Here is a 25,925-nt window from a genome sequence, read left to right on the forward strand (position 1 = left end):
GTGCCTTTAAGGCCAATTCTTATAGCACGCGCTTTAGCCTGTTATGTTTTGAAACTATGCATTTAAGTAATTTTGCAGTTATAACAATCTGGTCTGATGAAGCGCCTAGTTCTGGTGTGAAAACACTTACATTTGTTGTGTTATTTTTCGAATAAATGAATTGATTTTATGCCATGTTAGCTGTTTTTTCATTTTTATTTAAATTGAAAGAGCTATGGCAGTGTGGATCAGGCAGAATATTTCACATAAATAGTATCTTTGCCTTTCCATCATGTGATGTATTTTTTTAATCTCATTGTATGGACCTGTGGTCTGCACATGTTAAGTGGTGTATGCTATAAAAGGGGCATTTATATATATGTTTATGGCCTTGCAGACTGTGTGTGTGTGTGTGTGTGTGTGTGTGTGTGTGTGTGTGTGTGTGTGTGTGTGTGTGTGTGTGTGTGTGTGTGTGTGTGTGTGTGTGATGTTTGGTGCTGATTTGGTTTGTATGGTGCATCATATAGCGTTTACCAATATGGTTATTGGTGAATTAGTCTGAAATGAGATGCTTTATTTGCTCCTTTTGATGCACTTTGTTATATTCTTTGTAAGTATATTGATTGTATGTGCCCAGTTGTTGGTAGATGGTGCCATTGCTGTGTATTTGTTGCTATAGTTGCTGGGGTCATGACCTTACAGAATCCCATGCATCACTCCCCTTAGGACACTGAAGCATCACAACATAGATATGTGGTCAGTGATCCATAGTTAATGGTATTCTTTCAATAAATTTATGTCAGTGAGTTGTACACATTTGCTTGATATATGGGGTAATGTAAAATTAAACAGGGGACTTGGTAAGTTGCTTACAAGAAATATATAAATGAAGTGGCACAGTCTGGAGATGGGAATATTGAGAATTATGAAACTAAATTAACTACTCACCTCAAAGTGCAATTAACATAATTTAAACTGGTGATATGGGATAAAGTCAAACACAGTGCAATGCATGTTACCTGCAATAGACTATTTTTCCCTTTGCAAGTGACATTCAGAAGGTGGACGAAGAGTGAGTTTAAATGGTTAAAGTAGTGTCCATTGTGAAGCACTATTAATATTAACTTGGCAATAGGTGCGTGTGCATGTAGGGACAGTGACAACTGTCATTCATTGTGGTTTACCAGGAATGCAGTGAGTAACCTCCAAGATATCCCATAATGCAAACATCTACTAAGATATACACATTAAGGAAATACTTATAGAAAATAAAGGTTCACAACACAGGTTTGTGAGGTACACATTATGACAATGAAACATTAGTGTACTTACTAAAGGTTTGCATGAAATAACACAGTTCACCTTTTGCTAAAACAGTATTATTACATGTATAGATAACCATATTCATGTATTTCAAATTTATCATTTCATAGGCCACATTTTCATGAAGAGATGGATATGGCTATACTGAGAACTGACGTGTTTTATGACTTTATTTATCAAGAAAGTTGATGTTTAAAGTAGAGTATAAAGGACAGACATGAGGAAACACTTTTCATGGCACACCAGGCAAAGTATTGTTATGCATAGGTGACTATTTAGCTGACCATTACCAGGCAGGACATATGATATTCTTACTTACTAAGGAAGGGAATTTGGAAAGATTAAATTGATCAGGAACTGAAAACTCACTAAAAGCACGAGGAAAAACATTTGTTAGAATCACTGCAATCCACTAAGTGACATTTGTATTGAGGACTCTTAAAGTTAGCAGTATTTATCAGGCTTTCCATTCAAAATGAATGGAACTAGGATCTAATAAAAGGATGAGGATGACTTTACCTCAAGAGCTATGCCCTCCGACTGTATTGTAGGATATAGTTAGCATTTCCAATGAAACAAAATTTCATCAAGATGTCTACTCCATGAGGGCACTCAGGATAACAAAAAAATACATAACTAATAATGTTAATAACAATAATTGCTTATTCTGCTGCATGCAGGTTTCCTTAAGTTTTCCTCTTATTGGTCCTTTAACTGACAAAATGTAGAAGACAGTAAAAAATGTCTATAAGTTCATCTTCAGTTTGTTATAGTTAAGGGGAATTTAAGTATTATATATTAATGTTTATGTGTTTTCTGGTTAATCTATACAGACTCAGTAGGTCCCTCATGGTTTCATCATTAAAGGTTTTATAGCCCAACTAGAGCTTACCCTTTATTAACTGATAACTGATGCTATAAAGATTTAGGTGTTAGTGCTGTAGACTCACTGTGTAGTCAAGACCACTACCTGTTATAATTCACACAGAGAATTTTATCCAAACATGTTGCAGCATGTTCATTTCAGGTTTTGAACAGTCAGAAAATGTGACATTAAATACAAAATTTAGGTCGATAATGGTTTTGGAGAGATCAAGTATAATTGTTGGATCCCTGGTTTTCATGGTTTTAAAGATGAAGTCTGTTTCTCTTAACACCCTATACCACCATAGCCATGTGTAGCTTTATCTTTAAAAGAGTTGTTTTATTAGTATTCCTACACTTTGAATTATTTTGTTTGCTCTGATACTGCATTGTTAAATTTGCTGGCACTGTATAATCCATAACTACCCAAGGTCATGACTTTACATTTTGAAATTCCAGGTTCGCTAAATAGGATGATGCCCTGGATTCCACTCATGTCCAAGTCACCATAGATAAGGTTCTTTACCATGTCCTGGCCAGCTACAGATAATTCTTTATGAACCACATAGCTCAAAACTCTTAACTAGTCTTACAAAAAGTTCTCACCATCCAACCAATTACCCTGTTCATGGGAGACTTTAACTACCCCCATATAGACTGGGAAACGAATGCTGTCTCTAACTCATTGGCACAATGTTTCCAGGACTTTATAAACACAAACACTCTGGACCAGATACTACACATTCCAACCAAAGGATGAAAATATATTGGACCTGGTACTCACCTGCATGAGAGAGCATTGTACCCCCCCCCACCCCATGTTATGTCCTCATTGGTGAGGTCAAAATAAAAATCAACCCAAGTAAGCCTGTAACATTTAGGAAATATTCTAAAGCAAACTATGTCTGATTAAGTAAGAGTTTGTCAAAGTTCATAGCTTCTCCAAACCTTGAGAATATAGGTACATATGCAGAATTATTTACAGAAACCCTGTACAAACATATAAATGACTGCAATGAGGCTTCCGTATCTACCAAAAGCAAGCCCATATCTAACACCAATAACAAACCCATTGGTGAAATCCTTACCTTAAAAATGTATATAACAAAAGAGAAAAGTTATGGCCAAAATCAGAAGGAGAAACTCTCATACAGATGAGAGCTCTTTGTTTCAACCAAATGATTTTATTTATTTTTATTTATTTCACATTTGTTAACCAGGATAGTCCAACTGGACAGCAGGTGTCCATTTTCAGCAGAGTCCTGGGGAGAAAAGCTCCAGCATAATTAAAAAGAGAGAATACAATTTACAATAACATGAGAGAAGAAGTTGTAGATTACTTTAACATAGTATAACAAGTTACAAAACTGAGCGTAGATATAAATTTGCAGGTAGATGTTACAATATAAAGATATTTTAGATAATAGCAATGAGAATTCAATTGTTGGATAAAAAGGTGAAACATTTTTATACAGGATGAGCATAGTCGCTGAATTACACTGATGGATGGGTAAACAGGCGACTACTTGTAGAAATATTTACAGTATTTACAGTATTTACAGTGAGCATTAAGATGAGTTCAGAGGAGTATAGTACAGACTGAACAGTGACCCTGGCAGAGGATGCACTTGAGTTGTAAAAAGGTTTCCCTTTAGTAGTATGTTGTTTTATGGTGGCTTGTTACAGTTGCATAGGTGGTTGGAGCAGAGATATGATTTTAGGTGAGTCTTAAAGGATGATGCAGAATTTAGAAGTCTAAGGTCAGAAGGAAGGTTGTTCCAGGTTTTGGCAATTTCATGAGCAAAAAGAGATTCTCCTGAGTTGTTTTTACAGGAGATGGTTTCAATTAAGGCTTTGTTGCTAGAGCGTAGTTGTCTGTTTGGATTATGGAAGTTGAGGAGGATGTTCAGGGCAGGTGTTTTTTCAGGGTAGTACAGTATTTGATGGGCTAAGTTGAGTTGGTGATATTTTAGAAGGTTGGGGAATTCTAGCCGATGTAGGGATTGTAGGGCAAGGCAATGATGGGAATGTGACTTGCTACTGGTGGCAAATCTGGCAATTTTGTTGTAGCAGGTAAAGAGCAGGAACAAGAAACTAATGGGTCAAATAAATTCCAACAAGAACATTTATAAGATCAGGATAGTCTCACAGGCTAAGGACAATCACAAGGCCTTATTTTTAGCTATGTCAAGAACCTTAACTGATGGTAAATAGCACAACCTTCACTGAACAGGGTGACATGGTGAATTTACTGGCTGATAAATTTAGCTCTAACTTCATCCTCTCTCCCCTACTACCCCCCTGTGAAATTACTTCTAGCATATCCCTCCAACTGTCAACAGGGAGGCAGGTCCTGGTTGTGCTCTCCAAGGCTAAAACACTGCTTCAATGGGCCCAGGCAATAGCCTCAGTTACCTCCTAATATCCTAAAATACGACCTGGCTAGACCACTTGAGGCACTCAACTACAGCCTCAAAACAGGTTATGTGCCAGGTGAACTGAGAGCTGCAATGGTCATCCATCTTCATAAGAGTGGACCATCAACTGAGCCCTGGGAATTACAGACCCACCAGTCTGACAAGTTTAATGTGCAAAAGCCATGGAATTAATTATTATAGAAATTATCAACAAGGGCATTGGCATTCTACAGACACTGGACCCATCTCAGTTTGGCTTTGTTATAAGCAGATATTATCTGCTCAGACTGGAGGACTTTTTCAAGTGAGTCAACAAGGCTATGGAAGAGGGGAAACAGTTCATACCTTGATATGTCCAAGGTATTCAATACAATACCTCACTTAGGTATTAAACTCTCAGTACTAGGCATGAATTCCTACATAGCTTGCTGGATTTCTGGTCAACTCACAGATAAGACCCAAGAATTCAGGATCAGTGAGACCACCTCCACCAGGAGACCAGTCACCAGTGGAGTAACTCAGCACTTTGTGTTGGGCCCACTCCTGTTGGGCACCTACTTCTCAGAACTCAAGGCTAATGTCAGAGGCCTCTGGCTTACAAATTTGCAGATGTCTGTAAACTGGGAGCTAATATAGATTCTCCCAACAATACCAAGATCTTACAAGATGGTCTAACACAAACAAATGACTGGTGTCAAAAGACACGGATTAAAATTCAATGTAAAGAAATGCATTATAGTGCCCTTTGGGAAATCATCCACCCAAGGTAATTACTCCATTGATAAAACACCCCTAAGATTTGACCCAATAGTTATGGATCTGGGAACATATGTAGACAATAATCTGACCTTCAACCAACTTGTAGCCAAGATAGTAAGAAAATAATTCTATGCTGCCCAGCTTATAAGTAAGGGTATGTCATTCAGGTTCAACTTAAGGAAGTTATAGTACCACTCTACTCAGTCATTATCAGACCCATAATTGAGTACAATGCCCCCTTTATCATGTACCTAACCTAGCACTTGCAACAGTTGGAATGCCTTGAAAGTTTCCTCACCAGGAAAATCCAAGGTATGAATACCCTGTCCTATACATATCACCTTAATGTCCTATTCCTGTACTCCATCTCCTACAGGTTACTAAGAGGTGATCTATGACTAGCATATAAGGCATGCCCAGCTCCAACTCTGATGGTTGTCTTCACTATCTGCAAGATAAACTGTACCGAAAATACTAGATCCAAGGACCTGAACTTTACCTGTAACATAAACAGAACATGATGTCTCAAAGAATCCCTGCATTATAGAATAAGGTCCCCATTTACATGAAGTGGAGTTCATCCCTGACCCTATTCAAATGAACCCTTGATCACTCGATGGGAAATAACAAATTCAACCTTAGTCTGGCCCCTGTGTCTATGATACACACAGATTGTGGGGTATGTTAGTTGGGGATTAATTTAATATACTGTCAAACTTAACCTATAGCTGCCTCCTTAGTAACATACCCCACCATATAGGTGTACAAATAACTCAGGGACACAACTGGGCTGGGTTGCACTGCTAGGCTTCCAAAGACCCTGGTGGTTGTTAGCCTAGTACAAACATATGAACCTATGAAACACCAAAGCCTAAATTAAAATTTTTGACCCTGCAATCAATCTCTTCTAGTTATTTGTTAACCTATTCATCATCACCATAATCAGTTTTTATCACAAAATCTATATTAGCATCATCTGTGTATTTTTGTGTAAAATATTACATTGTGATGAGCAAAGATGCAAAAACTGTGTTGGTCCCAAGATTTAGCTTATAGATTACATGCTTTTCCATTACTCCAAAGTGAAAAAAATTCCCTTAAAGGTAACTCTTTTGGCCCTATTTCACCTCAGACGTTCTATCCATCTTATAATATAATACAGGAATTTACTAGGACAGTTATGCTATATACCATTCTGAGTAAGATATCAAATGCTTTACTTAGGTATAGAAAGATGACTATTACGGAAAGATGTGAATAGAAGGCAATACTTGCCATTATGTAAAAGTCCAGTACTTTAATAAACATGAAATTACTCTCATGAAATCTGCGCTATGCTATGTATATATATATATATATATATATATATATATATATATATATATATATATATATATATATGTCAGTCAAGAATACTTTTTGTCCAGTTTTAATAAAATAAATTGAAAATGCTCAAAGCCTTCACCAGAAGGGAAGCTAGACTGATGAGTCTATAATATTGACTGAGATTGGGCCTTCCTCTTTTATGTAATTCTACCATATTGTGAAATTACCAGTTTCTGGAAACAGCTTCTTTGCTTAACAAAGAATTAATCAAAATTAGTGAAATAACAATCAGACTAACTTTCATCACATGGACAAAAATCCTGATCTGTTACATGGAGATTTCCTTTCATGTGACAGTGAATAACTGCCTTTTTATACATAGTAGGGCATGTGCAGCCCATCATGATATGCCTCAGGTGTGCAATATTGCTTGGTACAGATACAGCATTTATAAAATGTTCATTAAAAATGCTATTTTTGTGGTTACTACAATTGATTGATTGATTAGTTTCCATCATGTGACTAATATTTCTGCACAGTCCTTTGCATATTACAGGAACTTATTTTATTTTTAGGCTTACCTCATATCTTGTTTATTCATCTGTCTTTTTAAATTTCTTATGGAAGAATTAAACCTATTTTTTTAAATAAATAGGAGTACTGAATTTTCTTTTTGCTACTCCTCACTTTTATCTGCAAGTTAACATTTCTCTGGGGAGCGGACATAATAAACCCATTCCCTTTGCATTTTCTTTTACTTTTCTATTATGCAAAACGGCAAAGATCTAATAGTTTGTTCCAATATGCATTACCACCAGCACTGCGTATAACTGTCTAGGTTATATTATCAATATTTCACTTAAATTTTTTTTTTACTGTATTTGAAACTCAGTACTATGGCTGGAGTTACCGTGTCATTAGGGATGTTAAAGTGGGTAGCACAGAGATAAGCCCTTCCCAGGAGATGTCAGACCTTAACACTTGTGGCCACAGTAGTTATGCAAGCAAATACAAGTTCTAGGGTATTCCTGCCTATAGCAGAAACATTATTTATTTGTTGAAATCACTTCCTCGTGACTTAGATGAAGTCACTGACTACTCAGTTTTTAGACTACAGTTCAACACATTCTAGACTACCCAGTGGCATAGTGGGATAAAGGACTGAGTATGGCCCAGACATTCTGAGTTCAGTTAACAGCTCAGGTGACTAAGAGGCAGGGAGAGAGTGATGGGTGTGCCCATCATGGGGGGATGTGTTCATCAGTGTTGGTCCCTGGGGGGAACATGTGTTGATGAGTGCATGTGGAGTGGGTGTTGGAAAATGTGGATAGGTTACAAGTAAAATCCCTTGCTAGAAAATGGACAGCATAGGATGCCCTTAGGATTCCCACTGGCCCTGGCTATATGTGGGCTGCGGACCAGGATAAATTGGAGTGCTGTTAGACCCAGTGAAGGATGACAGTAAGGGCGGGTTGACATTAAGCACTTTCTAATAAAGCAGTATGAATTAATCTAAATACAGGATATAGCTCATAACTCTGCATCTCCCACAGAGAAGGTTGCAAAAAAGACCTGCTATCACCCCCTTTATATTTACACACTTATTCTAAACTGTCTACTGGCCAAACTGTTAGATAATACCTAACCACTTTAGTAAAATTTCACAGAATCCCTTCCCTTTTAAACTCAGCTGGGGGCTTCCTTATTTGCAGATGATGACCTACCTTTATAGTTGCCCAGTTTATAATCAAATTCACTCTTCAACTCCCTGCCTTTCCCCTTGTCTCCTTCCTATTCCCCTCATCCTTTTTATCTTGTTTCTTCTTATGTAAACGTGAACATCTATTTTTCTTTTGCAACATTTAACTGCAACAAATTTGTTAAGCACTATAGAAATGGACAATTTTCTGTATTCATGTATTATATTTGTTTATCTCTATTTATGTATGCTCACAGTTTCCCACATCCTTGCATTTTATATTGATTAAGGCCATGTTGACACACATGGTTTTGTTACTAGTCATGTAGTCTGGTCTGAGATGGCAGTTAATCAGTTGTGGATAGTGCTCTACACTGGTAAACACATATAGATAAATAAAAATAAATGAAAGCCTGCTATGATTCAGATGCAGTCATCACCTCTTACTTTCAGAGTTTTACAGTTTTAAATTTAGATATGAATTACTTTATTACTTTGGCTTTATTTCCAGTGCTGGCTTCAATAGTGCAGTGGTGTGTTATAAAAGCCATGAGATTCCAAAGCAATTTACATTCAGTTTGTTTGCAGCTTTAGGGAGGGTATTAGTGAATATTAACATAACATCATTTATATTAAGTTTTCATATTGCAACTCATACCTATACAGCATTTGCCTTTAAAATTTTGTGTTTCTGTTTGCACTTGATATATATTTAATAACTTGATTAACTTTGATAATGCCAAGACAAAACACATCAGTAACTGTCCAGCAAATTTTGTAAAGCTGTAAATTCCACTGAAGCAGTTAAAGAAAACAGGATATTGGAAGGTAGAACAGGAGAAATGGAGATCAAACTGACTTATCCTGGTACTACTAGCTGCTCATTAAACATTTTTAGTGACTCCTGGCTCCAGAATGCTATATTTATCTTTTGTTGCCCTCAGGTCATGGTAGATCTGGGCTTACAGTTTCTGAGTATCATTTTACTATTTTTGAAAATATTTTAAAGCAGAAATATTAATTCACTGGCTAAACTTCTACAGCCTGTGAAGCTGCAGTCATGTTCTGTAAACATATTCAAAAGGATGACAATGAATTAAATAAACTGACTCATTAGATTTCCTAGTAGTATTTTTTTTTATTCGTTTTTCATAATCCATCCATCAGTTCACAAGTCGTTTTGTCCATTTTTACACATGGGGTTGGGGTGTCACCACAACAATTACAGTCATCTACAGCCAATGTTCACACCACCAGGTGGCTAGTCCTGCAATGATTCTTCTTCCATACCACATAAACACACACACAAACACACACACACACACACACACACACACACACACACACACACACACACACACACACACACACACACACACACTCACATCTACAGCCAGTTTAGACTGTCCAATCCACCGACTGCATGCCTTTGAAATGAGGGAGGAAATCAGTGCACTTGGAGAGACACATACGACCACAGAGAGGACATATAGACTTCATACATAAGACACCCCATGCAAGAATCAAACCAGTGAACCTCTTGCTGTGAAGAAACAATACTACCTGTGGCACCATTGTGCTGCCACTGCAGTGGGGTGTTTTCTATGCTGTAAGCTAGGGCAGGGGCTATTTACCTAAAGTGAAAGTATCACACTTTTTAGGATTTCATTTGAGACCGTTTTAGTACACCAAGTATTCATGAGTGTAAGTTCATGGTGAAGGTCCTGGGCATCAAAGAGTGACATGACAATGACTCCCAGGTTACAGTCAGCCACAATCTTGGTTAGCAAGAAGTTTTAGTTTATGGTCTTGAGATAGAAAAGTAAATACTAAACAAAAGGGGTGTCAGCATCGAGTCCTGTGGGATATCACTGGCCACCTTCATACTCTCTGGTGAGACACCTGTTTACGCACTGTGTGGGTGCTGTCTTTAAGGCAATTTGTTAATCATCTTACCATGTAAGGAATAAAATAAAAATAATAATAGCTGCAATTAAAATACTACCCTTTTAACTGAAGCAGTGAGCCAAGGACTGATGAAGCAATTGACTCAGCTTAAAAGTCAAAAAATAAATCCGAAGGTATTTCAAATGCAACAGCGTCATAACTCAAACTCCAGGGTGAGTATTTGAAAGACATTCAAATCTAGTATTATAGCCATTACAAGTGCAAATACTGGAACATATGCCAACATCAGAACAAGACAAACTGGAAGATTGTTTATTTGTAAATATCTGAAAATATTCACTAACTATATATGAGACATCATTGTTGCAAAAATGCATGCTTTTATCTTGGCTAATAAAAGTGATAAGGTCAAAATAATATATAAATTACAACTGTTTGTTTGAGTCTTAAATCTAAAAATCTTCTCCTTGAATCATAATGAATATTTTATTATATTACAGAATAGATATATTAAAAATAGCCTAGCTATCATGCAGAAACAGCATTTGAGAGATTTTATGAAAAATGAGACACCTGGCAGTATAAACACTGTTTCTAGGTAATTTTCACTGCTGAGGTGACACTCTTACCCCAAGAAAAATAGGAAAAGGGCAGTTGATACCAATGCCGATTTTAGTAAGTTCATGAAAACTGTGCATTTTGTTACTTAAGACTAATATTGATATTATAATAGTTGAGGCATATAAGAGAGGGCACTATGCTTCCTGTGTTCAAATAATGTTAAATATATCAGATATGACATCATACAGAAAGATTAATACATATGAAAATAAGATGTACACAGGAATTCATTCCATATGAGCTATAGTGTAGTAATTACATTTTAGAAGAATTATGTGTTTATTTTAATGTTTAGAATCTAGTGATAGTGATGACTTTTTAGTAAGCAAAAAATACATTAAAAGTTAGTACATCCATTACTATGGACAGCTGTTGCCCACAGAGGATGGGCTGCAGAACCTCTGACCATATACTTAGCATCAGCTAAAAAGCACAATGAAACTCTTGTCTTATGTGAGAGACTAAAGATTTCATTGAGAAAGTAAGAAACAGAATTTAGGCTCTGACACTGGTGTGAATGCTATAATAGTTTGTAGAACAGATGCAAAGACACTGTAAATTGCCATACCACATGAAGGGAAAGTGAAAGTGGCTAGTTGGCTTTTATTTCAAGAATGTACACCAAATGCTAGATGCAATGTTAAATGATGCTTCTCTATATTGTCAAAAGTTATATTGCAAGGTATGTGACATGATAATGGAGGTGACAATGGCCACTGTACTTCTCAACCTCTCAGACCAAGAAATCTAGACAAAGCCATAATAAAAGTGTGTCAAAGGCCCAAAAGTAGGGACAATTTTTAAATATTGTTTTCACAAACTTAGAAAGTAGATATAATAGGCTTTGAAATCACATGAATATACTGAATAGTATGAAGTTTGAAACTCAAATGTCATTATTATTTTCTAACTTCAATATTTAATGATTTGCAACTAATTTGCCAGAACACCACAATTTAATGAAAAATGGACCAAAAATATGAAAAATCTGGGCATTCTGTGAAAATCTGTACAGCTGAGAGGTATGTTGGCCACAGTTATGCCAATATATGTTTGGACCATTTTGAAAAAACTATTTTGTTTTATTTTACATTTGTTGACCGGGCTAGTCCAATTGGATATATGTCCATTTTCAGTGGAGGCCCGGGGAGAAAAGCTCCAACAAACAAAAAACGCAGTATCATTTATAATATGAGATATTTACAAATACAGCTAAATTTACAGATACACATCCCATTCATTACATTTTGTAGCATTTCTGTAAACAGAATCATGGTACATTTCAGCTATGGTTAGCCATTCAAATATTTCACTAATAAAAATTTAATATAAGAGTATACTTTCTTCGCAGTTAACAGAAAAGTAGGTAGCTATATACACTCTTAGTAGTTAACAGAAAAGTAACTAGTTTATACAGGTATAGAGATAAATACTTTGAGAAAATAGAGGTAGTTAAGGTTAGAACAAGGGCATAGCCACTGTGATTTAAGGTATGGCTTCAATTTGTTTTTAAATAATGTTGTAGAAGTAATGGTGGTTAGGTCTTTTGGGAGGGAGTTCCAGGTTTTCCCCACTGTATTGGTGAACAAGGTGTCACCAGCCAAGTTGTTAGCTTTTCCTATTTGTACAAGTAGTTTATTTGATGAGAGTAGGGTCTTGAGGTTGTTATAAGGGGTGATTAGGTTAGTAAGTATATGTGTGTTAATAGGTTGGTACAGAATCTTGTGGGCAACTGTTAACTGGATGAATAGTACTGTATTTGTCAGTTCTAGACATCCTAGCTGTTTAAGATTATCACAGTGATGGGCTCTGAAGGCAGACCCTGTTGCAAATCTGGCAACATTATTGTAGGAGATTGCTAGCCTGTTGATGCTGTTTTTACATAGTTTTGTATATACAGGTGAGGCATAGAAAAGAGTAGAGATTAAGTGGGTACAGGCAATGGTGGTCCTGGCTAGTGAAGTCAAAAAGGATTTAATCCTGTATAGGGATCCTAATTTTGTTGTTGACTGTTTTTATAGTACTATTAATATGGGAATCAAAGGTAAGGTTGTTGTCAATTAGAACTCCAAGAAGTTTAGTAGTACAATCAGGAGATATAATAGTGCCATTGCTAGATGTGACAGTAAAATTAAGTGGGGAGGCCCTATAGGTGGGAGTAAATAGTAACAGTTTTTTTTTTTTTGGGTTTCAGAATGAGGCATCAATGTAGAAGCCATTTCTTGACTGTGTTAAACACATTTTGGGTTATGGACTGTAGGACAGATGGTGAGGTGGCAGAGCATACTAATGTAAAATCATCTGCATATTGGATATAAGTAGCTTGAGGTATAACAGAGTATAGGTCATTTATAAAAATAGAGAATAGGAGGGGGCCTAATATGGAGCCTTGAGGGACACCAAGGGCAATTGGGAGGTGGGAGGATAAGTTGTTCTCCCATAGAACAGCCTGCTGCCTGTTGTCTAGGTATGATTGGAACCATTGAATAGCCAGTGTGTCTAGAGACAGGTATTTGAGAATACAAATGAGTAAGGGGTGGTTAACCATATCGTGAGAATATTAATGAGTAAGTGGTGGTTAACCATATCGTGAGAATATTAATGAGTAAGTGGTGGTTAACCATATCGTGAGAATATTAATGAGTAAGTGGTGGTTAACCATATCGTGAGAATATTAATGAGTAAGTGGTGGTTAACCATATCATCAGAATATTAATGAGTAAGTGGTGGTTAACCATATCGTGAGAATATTAATGAGTAAGTGGTGGTTAACCATATCGTCAGAATATTAATGAGTAAGTGGTGGTTAACCATATTGTGAGAATATTAATGAGTAAGCGGTGGTTAACCATATCGAAGGCTTTCGAAAGATCAATAAAGAGGGCTGAGGATAAAGTGTCGTTGTCGTGATTCTTATTAATATAGTCTGTGAAAGATAAAAGAGCAGAGGTGGTGCTATGAAATGGTCTAAAATCATGTTGGCAGTTGGCTAGTAAGTTGTTTTTTATTAGGTGGTTTAACAGCTGCTTATGAATGCATTTATCCCTGATCATTGCCAGTGGGGATAATATGGCTATAGGTCTATAATTTGATAATTCATTGGAGTTACCATCCTTATGCAAGGGGATAATGTGTGATATTTTCCAGAGTAATGGGATAGATCCTTCAGTAATAGTTCTATTAATCAGGATGGAAATTGGGAAGGCTATGGCTTTTGCAGCTTTTTGCAGGTATTCTGTGTGTAATAGGTCTGCAGAGAGGGGGGTAGGTTTAAACTTATGTAAAAGGGTGCAGACAAGGGATGTATGGACAGGTTGAAAGTGAAATGATGGGGGTGCATTAGTAATGGAGGAGGTTGATGATGATGCATTGATGATGGGGGTTAGCTGATTAGAAAGAGACTGAATGGTCTCTGTGAAAAAGTGTTAAAGGTATTGGCTATTTGATTGGGATTGTCGTGATCAGAGCCTAAAGGGATGGGTGTGACTGAATGACCTAGATGTAAAAGTTTATTAATGCCTAACCAGAATTTTTGTGGTTTATTTTGGTGGGTTTGTTGTAGCTCAAAGTAAAAATTCCTTTTGTCTAACAATATGGATTTTTTGCTTAATTTCTAAGCTGTCTAAACTTTAATTGATCTACATGGATTTTAGTAGAACGCCAGTTTGCCCACAGTTTGTTTCTAAGGAGGATTTTTTGTTTGGTAGTTTTTGAGAGCCATGGGGCTGGTTTAGTCCTGGCTCTAATTGCACATGTTGGGGCATGGTAGTCTAAAATAGCTAAGAATTTTGAATTAAAGTATTTTACTGCTTCCTCTAGAGGTAGTTTCTTTTTTCTTTTTGAAAGCTGTTGGGGTTAAAATTCTTTTTAGTCCTTATTGTCCTGTAGGTCATTGGGTTTGGAATGTCACTCTTATATCTGATTATGAAGGTCAGTGAATTGTCGCTTATGTCTTCGGAGAGGGTTCCTACTTTGTAAGTTTGGTGGTGGCTGTTATGAGAATCCAGTCTAAGGTGCCTTCCTTGCCATTAAGTTTATTGGTCCTTGTAGGGGATGTAATGGTTTGGGTAAAACAATATAGGATAATATGAGTAGGTGGCTGTTCTGAGGAACAGCTCTTCCAGTTGATATTAAAGTCACCAAGCACTATGGTTTCTTGTGGGTAGGTGTTAGATAGCCAACTAAGGATATCCTCTAGGGTGCTAGAGTTATTACCTGGGGGAAGATAAACACATATGATGTAGATGAATTTACTTAAGTTGTAATTTGGAAATAAGGATTTCAGCCTTATTTATTAGTGGAGGTTGAGAATCTATAGGGGTCACCTGTAGGCCAGATTTATATAGAATAGCTACTCCACCACCCTTCTTCGCTTTACGGTCTAGCCTCAAGATATTGTAACCGGGTGGAATAATCTCATTATCTTGTGTTGCATTTTTGAGCCATGTTTCAGTAAGACATAGGATGCCAAATGAATATACATCCATGAGTGCATGTAGGTGGGTAACTTTATTATTTATGCTATGTATATTGAGATGAGCTATCAAGAGTGAGTTAGAGGGTCTTGCTAGCAATTGCATGTTAGCAGGAATTGGGGTGTGGGGCAATGAAGTTGTGATAGAGGTTGGTCCAGGGTTTGGGTGGATATCACCATCTATTAAGGGGTGAAATTGTACTCTCATTGTAAGTTTTAAGAGTCTACATGTTAGATTATGGAATTTCCTAGTTCATGGACTATAGAATTTAATGTGAGTCAATCTATGATACTTAGCTGGTAGGTAGTTTGTGGTGATGGGTGTATATGGATTGCTAAGAGGGACTTCAAGTATCGGTGTAGAGGTTTGCCTTATGGAGTAATACAATCCTAGGCAGTTAAGGTATTCATAGAATGTAAGTAGGTAAGGTATGGAAAGGAAAGGTAAGAGTAGAAATAAGAGAAGGACCTTAGGGATGGGTGAGCTAGATGTCGGTAGCATAATGAGGTAGTAGTATAGGTTAGTATAGAGGGTAAGTTCTAACTGAGGTTTGTGTGTAACACAATGGTAGTGGGTTATATCACTTTAAGGAGATGGGCCCTGTGAGTGATTGTGCGGATGGGGAGTGTGGTTTAGGGAGGATAAATGTAGAGATAATGGGGCCGGGTAAAATAAACTGTTTTTCAGTACAAGTGCAGTAACAAATGGTTTACAACAAAAGAAAGAACTCCTGTAGTATCAGGAATCTTTGGAAATAACTTCACAAACCAAATACAGAAAAATGTATACAAACATAGGAAAACTTCTACAAACAAAGAGGAAATTTGCAAAACTTAGAAGTATTTTGGCAAACTCAGAACCACTTTTGCGGTATTAGAGGAGGTTAGTAGATATGAGAATACTGTTAAAATGATCTAAGAGCAGTACAGTGAGAAACAGATGATATTTCTATAATAAGTGCAAGCTGAAAACAGTGATAAATTGAGCCAAATCAATAAATGCATCTAAAAATAGTGATAAACTGAACCAAAGTGATAAATTCAGCACAGAACTGTTACTGTTAAATAGCAGTGAGATAGTTCGAGCAAGTTCATAAAAAATACTTATATCAAATTTGTAGGTCCACAGATGGTTTTAGATGTAGTCAAAGGTCGTGTAGTCACAGGTGTCCAAGCCAGGAACAGGGACGCTCTGAATAAATGAGCACAATCTCACAAAATGTAATTCTTTTATACCAGCAGGATGAAAGATGTTTACATAGTTCATCCATCAGGCCAATCAGATAAAGACATAATAAACTTTCCACCAGCAGTTTCCAACTTGGATGCATTGAATTCAGCTCTGCTCCCAACCAGAATTCAGAATAAAACCCTGCTAAGTTTTCCTGTCTGTCGAGCCAGCCTACAAAGCTCAGACATCTTCCTTGTATGCTTTAGTACCAGTGGATATGCTAGTATAAAGGGACATGTATAGATACACCAAGACGCAGAACTTTCTTGCTGCTAGACTGCATATGTAGACCTCTGTCAACATCATGTGTAGTCATGCATTACAGCTGGCTTCAGCAAAGAGACTCTGGTAAATAAGTACCCTGTTAGAGATCCTTCCTTTTTTTCAAAATTTTTTGTCAGATGTTTTTATGCACTGAGTCACACCAGGTCAGCTAAGGGGGGGAGAGAGAGGGAAATCCAAAGCACCTACATTTGAAAATCTATACAGTACTAAGATATTGTAAATATTGGAAAGACATTTTATGTATTTGTGTTTTACTGATTACCTATTTATTGCATGAGAAGGAAATAGCGATAAATATTTTTTAATGTTTAAATCTAGCAGTGACATAAGATTTTCTAGTATTGTAAAGTTATTATAAATTCTAAGGCTACGTGCATATTTAATAATTAAAAAAAATGATATACATATATATATATATATATATAGAGAGAGAGAGAGAGAGAGAGAGAGAGAAATACACACACACATACATATATATATATATATATATATATATAGATAGATAGATATAGATTAAGATAGATATAGATAGATATATAGATATATATATAGATATATATATAGATATAGATATAGATATGTGTTTGTATGTGTGTTTTTGTGCGAGCCATAGAATGTATCATGGCATGCATTTATATCATACCTTTGGTTTTAGGAATTTTCATAACTAGTGTGAATGGGCACATTATATTATACTCAAACTACAGCAGTTTGACTATAATATACTGTTATATATTATTATAAGTTATCTTCTTTCTCTCTGGGTTGAGTGACCATGGAGTTAGTATATTTAATTTCTGGGGGTTTGGGGGCAGCCAATGTTTTTTCAGTTATTTTGGGTGATTGCAAAGTGCTTGTTTACATTCTTTCTTTCAAGTGAAAATTTTGAAACTGTATATTTTGTTCTCAATCCTTTCTTGTTTGTATTTCCGTATTTGTGCTGTTTCACTATAACTACTATGTATAATTCAGTATATATGTTCCTATTTTACTATGAATTTATGTATGTAATTTACCATGGAGCTTTTCTCCTCAGGTCTACACTGAAAATAGGATTCTGGCTCAGTTGGACCAACCTGGTTAACAAATGTCAAATAAATAAATAAAATAAATAAATTGAAATCAATTTACTTCAATTTTTTTTGAATGATATACATCCCAATGAACTTATTTGATGTCTGTAGTGTCCATCAAAGTTCATTGCTGATGTAAAGGAATGTATATATGTGCACACACACACACACACACACACACACACACACATATATATATATATATATATATATATATATATATATATATATATATATATATGTGTGTGTGTATAGATTAGATATAGATATGGATATATGTACACATGTACATAAACTCACAGGTACATGCATGCATATATTAACACATAATCAAACAAAAATGGTCCATAAGACAGTAAAACTGAATATAAGTAGTTATATGTCAGTAATATGCATCCCTGCATTTTGAAACAAAAGAATATAGTCTTAGTAAGAATTCCATATTACAAAGAAAATAAAGTCTGAGATGGCTATATACTGAAATGTCAGCACTGAAAATGCAGAGTGCTAACATGCTGAAAAAAGACCCAAAATCAAGGAGAGCAAATCTTGAATATCACTTTTCTCCTTTAAACTTCTTTATTACAGGGGTGCAAGCCCCCTGCCTCCTACAAAGTTATATGTAGTAACTCCAAGATAGCCTCAGAGAAAAGGGAATATTTTGAGAAATGGCAATCTCGGACTTAGTATATAAAAGTCCTTTCTTTCAGCCATTCAGTTTCCTGACATTTCAAATGGTTATTATTGGGACATCTAAGAGTTGTATAAAAGATGGGTTTATAAAACAGGGAGACACCAGTGATAAAAATAACTATGTAGTCTGAGTTAGCAGCAGAATATGGTCAGGGGAAATATAGGGGAAATAAAAGTAAGCCTTACTTGGATAACTGAGGCTGTGTGAAAAACAAGTTAACTAAAAGATTAATACTTAGATTAAATGCATGTGCTTAGTGTAGATCGGTGTGTATATTGAACCTAGTAAGCCACTTTAGCTAGACAGCATGTGCATATAAGTTACTAAGCACTTGCGAGATCAGTGCCATTTTGTGTAGTCAGTCATTGTGAATGTAAGCTTGAATGGAGCTGCATATGTGTGTGTGTGTTAGAAGTAACAAGTCAGTCAGTAAGCATATGAAGAATAAAGTATATGTACACGTCACAGCTCCTGATGTCTGCATGTATAGTAAATGGCTTGAATGCATACCCAGCCTCAGTGTCTCATTTGAATACATAAGACATAGTGTCAGAATGGGATCCGAAGCTGAAGCAGCTCGCAAACCATGAGGCACTCAGTTAGAAGTGGAGTAATATCCTGAAGTCAACTGGCAAACAGGTCAGCGGTTATTTGAAGATGCTTAAATTTGTTTCAAATGATTTTCAATCTCCAAACATGTGGCATAGCATTCAAAATGTTCAAAATAATGTCTGAGATGTTTGAAATGTCCATGATAGTGGCATAATATTTAAAGTGTTTGAAATAATCTCTGAATTGTTTAAAATATTCAAAAAGGCTATTTTGTCTGAATTTTTTGCAATGTTTGACTTTTTTTCAGTGACTAAGACCTTTTAAAGTGTTTGGAGTGTCCAGAATGTTTAGGGTATTTGCAGTGTTAGAGTAAAGCATTTTTGGAGAAGATGTTGTGCACTTGAGAAAAATTTTGCTTTGAGATAGTGAATTAACATTGGGTACATCCATTGAGATTTGTCAAATACATGAGATTACAGAAAAGCATACAAATATGCTTACTAATGAGAAAAGCATGTCTGCAGTACCTGCTAGTGCGAATGTTGATAATGTGCACTAGAAAGTTAAGATGAAAAAGTATATAAACCGAGAGGCTGTGCCACACTCAATCTCATTGTTAACTGTCACAATTGTGGAGACAGTCATGTACCTAAATGGGAAAAGTATTTAGCTTTTGGTCAGCAATATCACAAATGTAAAAAGTGGAATAATTTCAAAAGGCTTTGCAAGTCTAAAATATCACAAACTTATATTAAAAAAGAATAACCAAAGAAGCAAGTAGATCAGATAGAGACTGCAGCAAACTCAGAGAGCTGTGAGCAAACTTTCTATGTTAATGATGTCTCTGTGATCAGTGAAACAGTTAATAAAGTAGGCTATCAGTTGGCAGCAAAGAGTGAAATATTTTGTACTGTACAAATTAATGGGAAACCTGTAGAGCTTAAAGTAGATATTGGATCCATGTGCAATGTTATATCAGCACAAATGTTTGCTAAAATAAAAGCTGGTGAGAAACTTGATTCAGCAGTGTGCAAAATTAGTTGCTTATGGTGGTGAAGAGATTCAAACTGATGTCACAGTAGTTATTCCATGCCATTCTGCTTGAAACAGCTATGACTTGCAGTTTTACGTAGGCAAAAGACACATGCAGTCGTGTTAGGCCTGAAAGATAGTCTAAGCATGGGACTGATTAAGAGGTCCACCATATAAGTCTGAATAGCAAAGATAGTTTTACACAGAATATTTTTACTGAATATGCTGATATTTTCAAAGACAAGATTGGTAAACTTCCAGTCACATATTCCATGATGTTAAACCATGAAGTAAGTCCAGTTGTCAGACCAGCATGGAAGATTCCAGTAGCAATGCATAGTAAAGTAAAAGTAGAATTAGACAAAATGGTGAATTTAGACGTCCTGACTCCAGTAGAAGAACAGACTGAATGGGTATCTTCCATGACCATAGCTCATATGAAAAGCTCAGATGATATTTGAATATGCATTGATCCAAGGGACTTAAACAAAGCACTTAAATGTCCTCATCATCAAATGGGTACAGTAGAAGAGGTACCCACTCTCATGCCAAATTACACTGTTTTTTTTCAGCCTTGGATGCAAATTGCTCTTTTTGGCAAATTTCACTGGATTGCAATTCTTCATTGTTAACCACGTTCAGTATACCATTTGGTAGATGCAGATTTCTAAGAATGCTGTTTGGAATTAATTCTGCCAGTGAAGTCTTTCAACATGCCATGGAAGAAATTTTTTTGTGGTTATCCATGTGCTACTATAGTAGACGACATTACTGTTGGAGGCATTGGTGAAGATGAACATGACAGAAGTCTCAGGAAAGTTCTAGACCATGCACATGAAGTAAATCTCAAATGGAATCCTCAGAAATGTAAATTCAAACTGAAAGAAGTTAATTAGGGGAGACATTTGTTTACAAGTTCTGGCTTACAACCAGATCTGTCTAAGCAAACAGCAGTTGTTGAAATGTCAGTTCTAAAGAATGTCATATCTTTTCAACATTTTTCTAGTTATGGTCAACTATTTAGGAAAGTCAGTCCCAAACTTGAGTGAGCTTTCAGCACCATTATGTGAGTTAACATGCGAAAATGTAAACTGGTCCTAGTTGGAGCAACACCAAAGAGCATTTGATATTCTGAAGAAGAAAATTGCCAGCCCACCCACATTGAGATATTATGATGTTCACAAACCTGTAGCTTTCTTGTGATGCAAGATACGGCCTTGGTGCAGCATGTCTTCAAGAAGGCATACCCATTGCTTATGCATCAAGAACTTTAACTCAAACAGAGATGCATTATGCACAAATAGGAAAAGAACTTTTGGCAGTACTGTTCGCATGTTCGAAGTTCAATGATTATATTTATGCCAGACCTATCCAAATAGAGACTGATCACCAACCACTAAAAAGCCAGTACATACGGCTCCAGCTGGATTGCAACACATGATGTTAAAATTCAAAATTACACTTTCAATATTGTTTACAAAAAAGGGCAAATACTTGCACCTTGCTGATGCTTTGTGATGCACACCCAGACAAATGACAGAGCAGCATGAAAATTAAACAGCAGACTTTGAAGTCATGGAAGTCAAAACCTTTTCGTCATAACAGCTTGATGAACTAAGAAATCAGAAAGCTTCAGACCAATTGTCCAGAAGCTGAAAAACCTTATCAGTGAAGAATAGCCAACATGACAAACCAGTTTACCACTTGACATTCAGCAGTATTTTCCTTACTGAGATGAAGATGGAATCATCATGAATGGTCCAAAAGTGGTAATTCCTAAAGCATTACAGCAAGAATATATCAGAATGTTGCATTGTGGTCTCCCAGGTACTGATTCAACCAAAAGAAGGGCAAGATGCATTGTATTTTGGTCTTCCATGACTAAAGATATAGAGAAGGAAACTCTAGCATGTTCAATCTGTAACAGCACCAAACTACATCAACAAAAAGAACTGCTTCAGCTATACCAAATTCCTGAATTACCTTGGTCGACAGTTGCTGTAGATATTTTCAAATGGAATGGTCAACATTACTTGGTGTTAATAGACTCTTACTCAAATTGGTTTGAAATTGACCTACTTCTTAACTTGACATTCAGCACAGTCATTACAAAATCGAAGAGACGGTTTTCTGTCCATGGTAGTCCACACAAAGCCATGTCTGACAATGGTGCATTGTTTACTAGTCAGCACTTCAAGACATTTGCCGAGTCTTGGGACTTTGTTCATATTAACAGTAGTTCTGAATATCAACAAGGCAATGGTTTAGCTGAATGTGCAATTCGTAGTGCAAAGTATTTGTTGGAGAAATCCAAAAGAGATGGTACTGATGTTTTCCTTAACTTACTCAATCTCTGAAACATTCCTTGAGACAACTCGCTTGGTTCACCTGCTCAAAAACTGATGTCCGGACAAACACAAACAACTCTTCCAATCAATAAACAATTGTTAGTATCAAATGCAAAGAATAATGGTCCAGGCTCAACTTTTGAGAAAATGGCATTCACAAAAGTTGTACTATGATAACACCAATAAATCCCTTCGACCATTGTTACAAGGAGAAGTTGTGAGAATGCAGACATCCAAAGGTTATAATTATGTATAAATTGTGAAGAACATTTGTGAGGAATTGAAATCCTACATCATACAATCAGAAAGAATGGATTACAGAAGGAATCATAGATATGTGTTATCTGTCTCAGAACCGATGTCACAGTGGATTGCCTGTGCCAGTGGCTCTAATTTCCAGAGTGAATCATCAACTTTTCAAATTCAAAAGGACAGTGTGCTTCCTTCAAACAAGTCTGATGTAAAGCCGGATGTTACAGTACTGATTGACCCCCCCCCCCCAGAGACTGCCCCTGTTGCTATGCCCAGTCAGAATTTCTATGCAACTAGATTGAGTAGAATTTGCAAACCCAGTCTTAAATACACAGCGACTTAGGCTTGAAATTAGCTGTTTTGTTGTTGTTGTTGTTGTGTCTTTCGGCTTTTCCCGGTTAGGGGTCGCCACAGCGGAACTCCGGTCTGCTAATTATTGGCAGTAGATTTTTACGTGCCGAGTTGTCATCTCTGACGCACAGCCTTCAACGAAGGTATGCCCATTCATGCATGTCTCCACACAGAAGATGCTTTAGCTGAGAATCGAACAGGACAACGTCTTACTGTGAGGTGACAACGCTACCGCAGCACCACCACCGCAGTTAAAATGTTGAAATAATGTCTAGCTCTTAAATTTGCTTTTGTTCTTGTATTTTGCAATGTCGAACAAAAATTAAAGAGGACGGATGTAGGCAGTGTGTATATTGAACTTAGACACTTTAGCTAGACAGCATGTGCATATAAGTTGCTAAGCACAAGCGAGATCAGTGCCATTTTGTGTTGTCAGTCATTGTGAATGTAAGCTTGAATGGAAATGCATATGTGTGTGTTGGAAGTAACAGGTCAATCAGTAAGCATATGAAGTATGAAGTATATGTGCAAGTCACAGCTCCTGATGTCTGCATGTATAGTAAATGGCTTGAATGCATACCCAACCTCAGTGTCTCATTTGAATGCACGAGACATGCGACACTTAGTAATGTCCATTTAAAGGATATTAAATAAGTGATTAATCGTCTACAAATGTGATTTTTTTTTACTTTATAATGTACATGTTTGATTAGTTTGATTAATGTTTTGTGCTGTTAACTTGTTAATTAGATGGATAAAATAAGTGTAATTTGACCAAATTATTTCACTTGCTCTTCTATCAGTCTTACTTGTCACTAATACCCTCACACCAGTGGATAGCAGCCTAATGGCAGTCATAGTACTACACAGAATGTCCAGGTTGTTAGGCTTTTCATTGTCATTGATTGCAATAAGTGGCACATGCATGTCAGAGTAGATTAGTTTTAACATTAGTTGTTTTTTTTTTTCTTCATATAGAATTTCTTCTTTTGACATCCTAAAACTGGATTATGTCTGAAAAAGATGTCAATGTTTTTGTTCGATGCTTGTACTTTGCAAATAAATCAAAGGGAATCTATGCTGTAATTTAAAATCTTAAACGGCTTTAAGAACAGAGAGTAAAAAAGGGATTAATGTAAGTTCAGAAATGTCAGCTGCTCAGTCTCACCTGTTTATAGCCTTTATTCCATAAAATAGAATCCACATCAATTATCAGTTCTGGGTCGTTTTCTGCAAAGGATTTGAAATGACCAACCTGTAAGTATCGAAAAGACTCACTTGAAGATGGCTGCCAATTTAGAATGCCATATATTGCTGGAGGGTTGCCATCCACATCAAAGTATACTTTCTCTGCATTTTTGTTCACAAAATAGACATTCTTAAGATAGTGGAAAAGCTAACAAAAGGGAAACATCAAAATATGTTAATCCACTACCGTCTTTTTACCTTTGGATAGCATTCCTATACAGTAAAACATTGCTGTCATAAACTAATTCTGAGCTAGACCTATCTACTTTAACAGAGATCAAGAGGTTTTCATGAAAACAAAGGTATCAGTGATATAAATATATAAAGTAATACAACAATAGCAAAGAAAATTAAAAAGAAGGGTCTCTTTTCTCAAAAAAAATAAAATAAAATAAAAATCCCAAACTCAAATGTTTCTTCAGGTGACAAAAACTAGAACTCTTTTTTTCTACTTAATTAACCTTGTTGCCTGATTATTAATTTGCTCATAAAGCAACAGAAACCAAGTTAGCTATTTTTTTTAAATAATCACTAAAACCTCAGTTCTTAATAGCCCTTAAATTCAGAGCTATTGTATACTCTTATGTCCATTTACCTTAGTTTCCTGTGAGCAATAATAGTAGTATGTAACTACTTATATTCTTTACTTTCTGTAACTGCAGTCCAGTCAATCAAATCACAAGTATTTATATTCTTATATATCACTTGCAATACAGCAAATGTAAATACATGTAAATACATGTATGTATCCTCATTACTAAATATATGAGTAGTATTTACAGTCCTGAGGTTTGCAGGTGTGCAGAAGTCATCTGTGAAGAGCACCTGTATGCATATACAGTAAACACAGCTTATTTCCAATGAATACGGTAATGTGAAAGTCTCTGCAAGGAAATGTGAACTTTGCTTAAAATAGAAAAAATAATGGATTTGGCATGTGGGAATTAATACTTTAAAATGTGAAAGCTCATTTCATTCAAACTTTTTCACTAGATGTGGAAGAGTGAGGCTATACAAAAGACAACTAGATCTAGTGACAGAGTTAAGGCAAGCAGCACTGGCTGCAGCAATTTGGAATGTTTTTTGGAAATATAAAGGATTTTTTTATCTTGCTTATAGGGGTGTCCTTATGTGTGTACCTGCTTGGTTCATTAAAAGGTGTGAAAGGAGAAGACAGTAGAAGATGGAAAACGGAGAGACTGAACACAAGGGAAACACAGGAGGAAGACATCAAGAGGGTTGTGCTTAAGGAGGTAGGAGTCAGTCTGACAACAAAATAAATAAATAATTAATTAAATAAATGCATTCCTTGCACGAGAAGAAGGAATGCGTTACACAGCCCGTATGGCTGCAGCTGCCCGTCCATAGATTATAGTTGCAGCGGCTATGCTTTTCAGCCACTTTGCACTACGGCAAAGTGCTGATGCAGCCGTTTGGTTTCGGCGATGTAGCTCGCAGGCAAATGTCTTGCGAGCTACACGCTGGAATC

At 36.3% G+C, this 25,925-nt stretch overlaps 1 protein-coding gene across 1 annotated transcript in view; it reads right to left on the reverse strand.

Moving 5' to 3' along the window:
- Positions 1–25,925, reverse strand: part of LOC122803785 (extracellular calcium-sensing receptor-like) — a 192,241-nt gene that overhangs the window by 106,414 nt on the left and 59,902 nt on the right. The window contains exon 3 of the mRNA XM_044073473.1: positions 24,357–24,584. Within this exon, the coding sequence (XP_043929408.1) occupies positions 24,357–24,584 (228 nt within the window). The remainder of the gene's footprint in view (positions 1–24,356; positions 24,585–25,925) is intronic.

Source organism: Protopterus annectens, chromosome 6.part0 (assembly GCF_019279795.1).
Source record: "Protopterus annectens isolate FY-2018-M chromosome 6.part0, PAN1.0, whole genome shotgun sequence".
Lineage (NCBI taxonomy): Eukaryota > Metazoa > Chordata > Ceratodontiformes > Protopteridae > Protopterus > Protopterus annectens.